The sequence below is a fragment of the Melopsittacus undulatus genome, chromosome 11 (assembly GCF_012275295.1).
Source record: "Melopsittacus undulatus isolate bMelUnd1 chromosome 11, bMelUnd1.mat.Z, whole genome shotgun sequence".
Taxonomy (NCBI): Eukaryota; Metazoa; Chordata; class Aves; order Psittaciformes; family Psittaculidae; genus Melopsittacus; species Melopsittacus undulatus.
In genome coordinates, this window is record NC_047537.1 from 14,931,544 (window position 1) to 14,942,130 (window position 10,587).

Below are 10,587 nucleotides of genomic sequence, written 5' to 3' on the forward strand. Positions count from 1 at the left end.
CTGCATTCACACTCATTGGAAGGCCCAAAGTGAGCAGCATAAATGAGTTTACACCTAGGTGAATATTTAGCTTGACTTCTAATTCATTCCATCTTTATTCTCCACCAGTCCTGCCTTTCCCTGAGCCCTAATGCCATAACAGCTTTAAATCTCTGTCTGCACATGAAGTATAAGGTTTAAGGTTCTGGCTGTCCCTAACATCTCATTTCTCATACCCTTACACAAGTGCAGGGTTGGTTGAAACTCCCAGCAGTGTTATTTTGGTGGGTTGGGTGAGGAGTGGGTGCTTCACTTTGATTGCAGCACCATGTAACTGGGGATGAAGCCTTTTAGAAGTTGTTCAATAATAGTTTTCAATGATTGAGAACTTGGTTAAAGGAGTCGGGGAATGCAACCTGAAATGCAAAGAGAGGGGCAAACTTCATCAGCCTGAAAAAAACCAGGAGCAAAGAGCAAACAGAGACAGTGGTTTCTCCAAAAAAGGAGAAAAGAACCAATGCAGAGGTTCAGTCACAGCCGGAAGCTTGCAGAAAGACAGATATTAAAACTAAACCAATACAATCTGGCACACTTGCTCTGAGGACAAAGAATGGCCCAGCTATTCCTTGTGGTTACTTCAGGCAGCAGCAGGATGTCCAGGCGTGGCTCTGTGCTGCCAGGCATGCCCAGTGCTCCCAGTGATGCCCAGTGGATGCGGTTCCCCCTCGGTGGTGAGGGTACAGGGAGCTCCTGTAAATGTACCATGTATGTCACAAAGCAAACACACCAGCACTGGTCTGAGCTCCATACAAACTCTGGCTGGGGCTTGGAGCTTGGTGTACTCCTACTGAGGGGCAAGGGGGGGGACTTGCAGGGACTGCAACCATAAGCTCACAGCACTGGGTGCCATTCCCAGCATCTTCCAAAGGGGATGGCTCTATACCAGCACCTGGACCACATCTGCAGCTGCAGAGCCCATGCTCTTGGTAGGGTGATGTATCCACATTGTGCCCTACACAGGTACAGGCATCATGGGGGCACAAACCCAGCATCCATACAGGAAAGGGAAGGAGGAGGGAAAGAACACACCCTTGGTTTTGCTTGGGTTTGATGCATGCAACAGGTCCGAGGCATGAGCAGGAAGGCTGATGGCGGCAGCAGGGAGTTTGAGTCAAGTGAACTCGCTGCTAATCCTCTTCTACACAGCCTTTCTTGCGGGAGGAAATCTTATGACTGCAGGGAGAAGTACATTGTGTAACCAAGCAATGGTGAACCCGAGGTGCATTTAACAGGGCTTGGCACGAGCACGACACAGTGGGATACTCATCCCGAGAGAGCGTGAGAGAGACCACCTCAGTGCATCACCCGCCGGCTTCGAGTCCTTAAAAGCCCTGGTGCGGCCTTGGGAAAGGAGCCTGAAAACAGAGGGGAAAGAGCCCAAAGAAATAGAGGGGAGAGAAAAAAAGGCAAAAAAAGCCCCATAACCCTGCAGGAACCAGCTCATTGCACAGCGCTTCCCCGCGCCTGTGCGTGAAACACCGCACAATGTCCCTCTGCAGTGCGCAGGGCTTCGGAACCCGCAGGATCAGAGCTGTGCACGCTATGGATGTGCTCAGACTAACTCAAAGGCGTTTTACAATGGCAGCACAAAGCCGCGCTCCGCGCTCCTCCGCCGGGTCCGCGCTGACATCTAGTGGCACTGCGCTGTTGTGCGGATGGACCAGGCCAGGGTTGGTGTTTTCAGCCCTCCTGCTCCTAAAGTGCTTTTTTATCCCGGTGATCAGACAGATGTCACCGTTGGAAAAGGCTGTTTTGCCTCTGTACCCTATTGGGGTTTGCTAGGTTTAAGAAGCTGAGATTTAAAGCTTTGATGGTGTGCAAGAGAGCGTTCCGTGTCCTATAACATGCATTGATGTGCCTCTGCTCCACAAAAGGGATGATGGGTTAAACAGTGTGATCACTTACAATGGTTTTACTGAGAGTTAAAGAGATGTCAGGCACAGCAGTGTCCAGCTGCAGGCTGCCTGCCTTGTCCCTGGCTTTGCCGTTGTCCCTGGGTAAATCGTGTTGGCAAACCATTCCTTATGTCGGGAATCAAACTGGTTCTCAGCCAGGCAAGGCTTTTGCTCAGGCTGTTGTGTGAGACCAACAGTGTGCGATCCGTGTTAGAAACCACCACCGAGTCACTGCGTGACCTCTGCCATAGTGACAGGGTCTGATGTGAAGTGTCCCTGCCCATGGCAGGGGTTGGAACTCGGTGATCTTAAGGTCCCTCCCAACCCAAACCAGTTTGTGATCCTATGCAGGATGTGACCACTGCTTGTGTGTGCTCCTCTTGTGTTCAGAGTGATGCTGGGCACTTGCTTATGGAAAGAGAGAGGCCTGTGGGGCTCAGCTCTCCCAGTGGGTTAACAGGAAGATGTTGGCTCTCTTCTACTGTGCTTTGAAGCGTTATTTATAGCGATGGATAATCAGGAGCTGTTTGGATGGGTACGGTCTCCCCCAACCTCCACGCTGCAATGATAGCATCCCAAGCCCTAACCTGACCTGTGTGTTAAACCCAGCGCTGCTCACGAGGAAAGCAAAGCACTAAAAGGGAGGCAGCGAGAACCCACCCAGCTTAGCGCTGATTTCCCACTGGTGGCGGACACAGGGGCCAAACCAGAAACCCTGCGGTGAGAAGGGAGCTCCCCGGCCCCCGCCGCACGGCTCTAACCGGGCACCGGGGTGCGTGGGGAGCACCCCATGGGTCCCGCCGCCGGCCCAAGGCTTTGAGCCCACCCGCGGGGTCCCTGCCGGGGTGGCCGCACCACGGTGAAGGGGGTTGAGGGCAGGGGCCGGGCTCGGCCGGCTCTGAACGCCCCGCAGAGGGCTGCGAGCGGCGATGCTCCCATTGCTTCCCCGCTGCCCGGCACCGCCTCACGGGGTCGGGGCCCCCCCGCCTCGGCCCCGGGCACAAGATGGCGGCGGCCGGAGAGCAGGGCCGGGGCGGCGGGCGGCGGGGCGGGCCGGGCCCGGCGGTGAGGGGCTGAGGAGGCCGCTCGGGCCCCGCCGCCTCCTGACGGGCCCCGAGCGGGGCCGGGTGTGCTCCGGGCCCGGCCATGAGCGGCGCGGCGGAGGCGCGGGAGCTGGAGGAGCGGCTGCGGGAGGCGGCGGCGCTGGGGGACGTGGAGGAGGTGCGGCGGCTGCTGCGGGCGGGCGCGGACGTCAACGCCCGCAACGAGATCAACGGCTGGTGAGGGGCGGCGGGACACGGGCGGCCTGGGGGGGGGGGGTTGGATACCCCCGGTCTGGAGCGGGAGAGCCGGGGCCGGAGCTCCGAGTTGTGCTGTTGGCAGGAAGAGAAGCGCTGACCTCGGGAGGCTTTGAGGTTTACGGCCAAAGAGGATCACAGTGATCATAGTGAGCCCTGCTTAAGAGCCTCATGGCACAACTGCCTGAAGGGAAGATGGAGCCAGGAGGGGCTGGGCTCTGCTCCCAAGGAACAAGGGATGGGACAAGAGGAAATGGCCTCAAGCTGCACCAGGGCAGGTTTAGATGGAGCTGAGGATCAATTCCTGCCCCAGAGGGTGCTCAGGCATTGGAACCGGCTGCCCAGGACAGGGCTGCAGGCACCGGCCCTGCAAGTGCTCACACAGTGTGGAGACGAGGCCTCAGTGCCATGGGTTAGGGGTGGTAAAGGTTGGACTTGATGAGTTAGGAGACTTTTCCAACCTGGTTGATGCTGTCATTCTATGTCCACCAGCACTGGACAACAGTAGTCACTCTTCACACTGTAGCAAGGCAAAACAGGGCCTTGCCCTGCACAACTTAAAACAGATTCATAGCTTTAACAAGGGGTGAAGGAAACTTTATTCCCAGTTATTGTGGCTCTGTGTAATTCAGGTGAATTAGGATGGGTGTATGAGGAGGACCTTGGAGCAAGCTGCTATAAGTGGAAGGTGTCCCGGCCCATGGCAGGGGGTCAGAACTGGATGAGCTTTAAGGTCCCCTCCAACCCAAACCATTCTGGATCCTAGGAGCAGGGCCCACAGGTCTGAAGCTGACAACACAACCTCTCCTTCCTTCCCTGCAGGACCTGTTTGCACTGGGCCTGTAAGCGGAACCATGCGCAAGTGGTGTCCTGCCTGCTGGATGCTGGAGCAGATCCGCAGATCCTCACGGCCAAAGGAGAGCTGGCTGCACAGCTGACTGCCAAACCACACATCCGGAAGATACTGGGAGGTACCATTCCCATCTTAAAAGTCATCTGGGATTCGGGGACTAAAGACTAAACCGGTTTTAGTGCTTTTATCCGAGGCAGTAGACTGGCAAAACTGGTTAGGACTTCTGTATCTCACTAGATAGCTCTGATTTATAACTGTAATTCATACCTTTATTATTATGGCAATTAGACATGGAGTTTTCAGGTAGGAAGGCTTTTTACACTGCACGGTGTCATCAGGAGATTGAAGAGCTGTATACTTTGGAAGCACGCTGCTGCAGTCCTCTTTGCTGTCATTAAGCAGCAGGTAGCATGTGGGCTGCAAAGAGAGGCTTTCACCATTGCATTATGTTCTCTGATCATAAGAAATGCTACAAATCCACTCAAAACAACTGCAGCATTTCAGAGGTTATGGCTTCTGAGCATGTTACACTGTGACTTGCAGTACAGTTAATTTTTGCTCCATAGCTCTGTCATCTTACACTTTCCCTATGTGCAGGAAACCTGGTTAGATGTATGTGACACTCCTGCACGCTGTTAGTGCCTATTTCCATCAGCTTATGGGGACTGTGCTCCAGATCAAGATCTTTAAGTGCTTCACCTTTGGAAATGTTAACTTTCTATCTCCTGCTAAGTGCACTTAAATTGCTCTTTGCTATGACGCACTCTTACATTAACAGTTCATGGTTATCTTACATGAAATTGCAGCTAAATCACAACTGAGGTCACAACAGTCACCACTGCAGGAATGGCATATTATTTGCATGAGCATTTTTTGTGTTCTTTGGACAAGGTACTCATCTCTTCGCCTTAGTTCATGGAAGATAACTTGAGTTCTGTTGTTAACATCTAAACTGTCAAGTGTGTGTGAACTCTGTAGTCACCTTTTCTGTCCAGCTTTCATGTGTTTCCTGGGGAATAACACATATCACTTATATTCCCCTTATATTCTGGGAGTGTAGGGCTGTTAAGTAGATCTTTCTGAACTGTCTTGACATGAGTATCAGTGTCCTGTAATGCTCAAGTCAGCCAAGAATGGCATTTACTGCAGTACTTTAAGGCAAGAGAAGAGTTGGCTTCAGCATTACATCAATTAGTCACTTACCTGAAGAAATACTCAGTTTAAATCACTGGCATGAGTCATAACAAACTTATTTACAGCACTGTTAGTAAAAGCATTATAAAATGAATTTTAGCAAAGAACTACTGGTCATACAGTTCCTTTGACAACAATGAAATAACACTGCTGGAAATTATGTGTCCTTCAATGGTTATTTTTTTCCCACTCTGCTTTTAAGAAACACAATATATTGTAGGAGTCTGTACATTTTTCTTTCATTTTACAGCTACTTGCTATCCAGCTGTTAACATGCTTATGCTACATTTAGCGTCATCATCAGAATGATGATGTTTTATGACACAATAGGAAAACTATATTCAAAATGAGAAAGATCTATCCAATATGCCTCATCCCTGGCAGTGTTCAAGGCCAGGTTGGACTGGGCTTGGAGCAATGTGCACTAGCGGAAGGTGTCCCTGTGTGTGTCAGGGAGTTGGAACTGGATGAGCTTTAAGGTCCCTTCCAACCCAAACCAATCTGGAATTCTATTATTCTGTGATAATAACATGGTGGGGTTTTTTTCTCTCTTCATCGCCTAATCCCATTTTTTAACTTCATTAGTAGAGGAAGAAACTGAATGTCAAGGAATGAAGGATTTCAATTTGCCAATTGTTGCGAACTACTTGGCCAGCCCTCCATTCCCTTATGCTTATACTGAAGAAAGCATTCCAGACAGCCCAGCAGAATCCCAGAATGAAAGCGCTTCCACCTCCTCTGCCTCTCAGTGTGAAACCAGCCCTTGTTCATCAGCAGCTCAGGTTGAAAGCATCTGCACCCCTACATCCTGCAACAGCGAAGATGACTTCCCTGCACAAGCTCCTGCAGAGCATCTGACCACCTCGCCACCACCTCCAGCAGCCCTGGAGTGCCCCCAGCCAGTGGTGCCCAGTGTCGCCCAGCCATTGGTACCCAGTGTTCCCAGGCCAGTGGTACCCAACATCCCCCGGCCAGTGGTCCCCAATGGCCCCGTCTGCCCATCGCCTGCACTGGCAGCACTCGAACAGGCCAGACCTCTGCAAACCAACAGTGCACCCACTGGTCCTGCACCATCATTCCAGCCCTTTTTCTTTACTGGAACTTTTCCATATAACATGCAAGGTAATGAAGTGTAATTTCTCATTCTTCTATTAGATTCTGTTCCATGTTTTGTTACTGGGTCAAAAATGAAGGTAAAGAATCCTTCCACTTTCTGGTTCATGTGGAATAGAGGCAGAGATGTTGAATTCTTTGGCCAAAAGTACATCCTGCAGTGCTAAGTAAAGCATTACATTGTGTTTAAACATGGTAATACTTTGCAAACCAATGGAAAGATCAGTTCAAGCAACGTAACAGTTCAGATCTTGCATCGTATGATACTGCATCAAATACATTTCTGGCAGTTTGGTCACGATTTGGAACTGGATGGATTGGATTTTTAACATTATAAACATGCTTTCCCTGTGTATTTCTGCTGTTCATATGGAAGCTTCTATTAACTGCTCAGTGAGATAATAAGTACAGCATTATAAAAGCTGACTTCAAAAGAAAACCTGACTTCAAAAGATAATGATAGATACTTTAGTGTTAGATTTGGGTTGGGGCTTCTTTGTTTTGGTTTGGTATTTTGGTTTTAATCTTTTTGTTTTCAATCAGAACTTGTGCTTAAGGTGAGAGTCCAGAACCTCAGAGACAACGACTTCATTGAAATTGAACTGGACAGACAAGAACTGACTTACCAAGATCTGCTCAGAGTGAGCTGCTGTGAATTGGGAGTTAATCCAGAGCAAGTCGAGAAGATCAGGAAATTACCAAATACGCTCGTAAGAAAGGTAAGAATTGGAATCAGCTTCATTTGACTTTGCAGACATCAGAGAAGTTATTTTTGTAATGAAAATTGACAAAACGTGGCCTTGTGTTAAAACCAAACTGGCTTAAACTCACAAATCCAAAAGGATGTTGGACTTTTCTTAGAACTTCATAATTTACATAAAAACATTCAAGTTGAAATACGGGCTGAGTATGTCGGCTCCTATTTCAGCATGAAACTTGTACAGCCTGACTTTTGAATGTATCAGAAGCAGTGCATCAGTGTGCTTTTAACATAATTGCCATGTTCTACTTCACTGTTTAGCTTGCCTAAAAGGAACAAATAGTAAGGGGAAAAAAAAAGCCCCACAAATTGGCATGTGAAGAACTTAAGAGATGTCATTAACAAATGAGCATGCTCTTCTGTTCCCAAAATACCTTCTGGGGTCTGGAAATGAAATGCATTTGGTCACAACTCTTAGTTAAGTGACATGCATAAGTGCAGGCAAATCATAATGAGGTTCAAGGAGAAGTAACTGTGTAGTTCAAGGAGAAAAAAAAACCTAAATATGCTTTGAAGTAAAGAGCAGATACTGGTAGGATTTCTTCCTGTTACTTATTCCTGTCATTGGAATGAATGTGTGTGGAGGTATGACCTCCCTGGAATTTTAGTTTTTACTGTCTTTGCCTATTATCACAAATAATAACCAGGTCTGTTTAGAGTAATGCATCGTTGTCTACTCTTTACAAGGACAAGGATGTTGCCAGACTTCAGGACTTCCAAGAGCTGGAGTTAGTCCTTGTGAAAAGTGATGGCTCTCCTTTCCGAAACACTGCATCCTCTTTGATGGAGAGGCCATGCTACAACAGCAGAGCATCAAAGCTGACGTACTGACTGTTCCAGTGCAGCTGGAGGATGGAAACCTGGTAATTCTCTGATGCTGCTGCCTTTGGAAGGCAGTAAATTAAGCGTGTGTAAAACCTTAAGTTATTGTTAGGGTTACTATTTTAACTAATAATTTATCTTTTGTATTTAATATCCCTTTTGCTTTTATTTTTTTATTGATACTGGATTCAGATAGGGGATACCTCATTTGTCTACTAAAATCACATGCTTCCAATGTCTTTCAGAGAGGTTTATTGGTTGTATTTGACAACAGAGGGCAGGAAAGACTTAATAATTATTGCTGTGAAAAGTGTGTTTACTCCACTCTTTGACCAAATAGGACTCATGGAAAAGATTCAGGAAACTCTCCGTGTGTGTGTGTATATATATATATTTTTTTCTTTAAACTTCCTGATTAAGTTAATCATTGGAGGGTATTTGGCATATAATGAACAGGTGCTCTCTATTGATGTAAAACTTGAAAGTCTTTGTATATGTCAGCCAGTCTTTTGCCCCTTCCCAAAGCCTTGCTAAGGTATGTTGTCTTGCCTGCTAGGGCTGGAAATACTTAATGCTCTGAAGTGACACAAGAAATAATTTCACTGGGCTGAAAATAAGTGGAGAGAGTGTCACATTTAAATGTTTCTTTCCTATATTGTAGCTTAAGTGATGGCGTCCTTCCACCTCCACAAATACAGCAGCCTCCTTAATGTTTAATTAAGTCCCAAAGCAAGTTGAAGTGTGCAGTTGAAAGCCCTTCTGTTTGAGGAGCCAGGGAAGGGATCACAAATCTATGTCCATGGTTTTAATTATCTTCCCTGAGGATGTACGGAGACTGTGCATTACTCCAAAGCCAGTCCTGTTAAGTCAGGTAGCATCCTTATGGCCCACCCTCACAGACCAGTTACAGGGTGCGTGGTTAGTTTCTGCCCTGTGAGAAGCAGAAGCACAACAGTATACTCTTGAGGTATCACAGCTGTGAGGAGCATGCCACACTCTTGATTAGCCATACTAAACCATTAGCAAATAACTAACCTGTAACTTTACATGTTGCAGAGTCTACTATCACTTTACATAATGTCCATAGTTTTAGCTGGGTGAGTGCTGAAAAGGCTGAATGCCTCCAGGTGCTTCCACCTCATTTTGGGGGCTAGGGGGAAACAGATTGTGGTTAAACTACATTAAACTTAACTTAGACTTAAGCAAGTCAGTAATGAAAACATCCACCTGTAGTTTTATGAATGGCAGAAGTCAGCATTAAAAAACACCTTGAAGTCACTCCCCCTTCTGTCTGAACAAAGTATTTAAGTTGCAGCATTGCAGGAGCATTAATGTGAAGCTTTTCCTGTTAACTTGGTAGCCTGCAAAGTTACACCTTAGGAAGCATTTAGGGTTTTTCTTTTTGATACCAAAAAACTATCATAATGACCTTTGCAGCAGGCCCCTTAACTGGGTACTGAGGTGGGTGAAGGGAGTTTTGTTTTTCTGGATAAGAGCTGATGCTGCTTTTCTTTCCCCCCAGTAGTATTGATTTTCCTTCCATCTCTGCTTTTTTAAGCTACACTAGAACAGTTTCTGCACAGCTGATGCAGTGTTTGTTGTTGTTGAGCTGGAGTGAGGTGTTGAGATTCAGACCATCAATAGTACAATCAAGTGTGTTTTGGTAGAAGCAACATGGTTAAGCAAGAGCTTTGCAAGAAGACCATACACTTAACTCTAAGTTCAGCGCTGCAACTGTGGTACTTAGGCTTATAATTCTTATTTAGTGCAAAGTAATTATCCTTTTGCACTGCTAACCCACCCATTCTCAATCTTGGCCCTCCTCTAGCCAGGGCCCAGTTGAACTCCTGGTGAGCTCAAGACTATGATACAGTAGTAAGTGTAAAATTTCCTAACTCTGGCTCCTGCTGTTTTTCTTGTCGCACAGGAAAGGAGTTTTTATTTTACCAATTGTCTATCTTTTCAGCACAACCTGGAGGCTAGTTTAGATTATGTGCAATAACTGAAAAACAAGAGTAGTGACTCAAAGTTAAGAGTAACTAATTCATTTTCAGCTCCTTTGTTTAGGAAATCAGTGTAAAGACTACTGACCATTCACCTACAGGAGCAGCTGATTTAAAAGCTTTACTTCCTCTAGCATCCACCAAGAGTAACAGTTAATGTGATCAGACTAAAACTTTAATCACGATCTGACTGTAATAACAGTAAGTCTATGCATTCAGAGAAATATTTTTGTATGTTTTATGCAGTTTGATAAACTCTAAAGCACACTAGTGTTATGTTAACTGTATTTTGTTGTTGTTTTTTTCCTTTGAGTAATAAACAACTGAAACTGAGTTTACAAAACTTACTGTTCTTCCAAGGACAACTTTGGTTTGCACTACAAACTTGTACTGACCTGCCATTGCTACTCTTCACCTCTATTAAAGTAGCAGTTGTTTAAAGTACCTGGATCTCTTCCTTCGTGAGGGGTAGGGTGTGTTGGGGGGATGATATGTGGTGCACTGGAACACACACAACACTAACCAGGATGGAGAAAGCATGGAAACGCTCACTTAAATAACCTACTTCTGTTTTGCTCAGCATTCCTAGAAAATCCCAGATGATATTTAC

At 46.7% G+C, this 10,587-nt stretch overlaps 1 protein-coding gene across 2 annotated transcripts; it reads left to right on the forward strand.

The window, feature by feature from the left end:
• The first annotated feature begins 3,059 nt into the window (after nt 1-3,059).
• On the forward strand, nt 3,060-10,418 carry LOC101870422 (ankyrin repeat domain-containing protein 40-like). 2 transcript variants are annotated; one of them, XM_031044814.2, is made up of 5 exons: nt 3,060-3,214; nt 4,055-4,203; nt 5,865-6,401; nt 6,936-7,111; nt 7,840-10,418. In XM_031044814.2, exons 1-5 carry the CDS (start codon nt 3,081-3,083, stop codon nt 7,981-7,983), a joined length of 1,140 nt encoding a protein of 379 aa, XP_030900674.2. In that variant the 5' UTR covers nt 3,060-3,080; the 3' UTR covers nt 7,984-10,418. The 2 variants fall into 2 exon arrangements, with proteins under 2 accessions (XP_030900674.2, XP_033923300.1); XM_034067409.1 differs by having other exon boundaries at nt 5,868-6,401.
• The last annotated feature ends 169 nt before the right edge of the window (nt 10,419-10,587 follow it).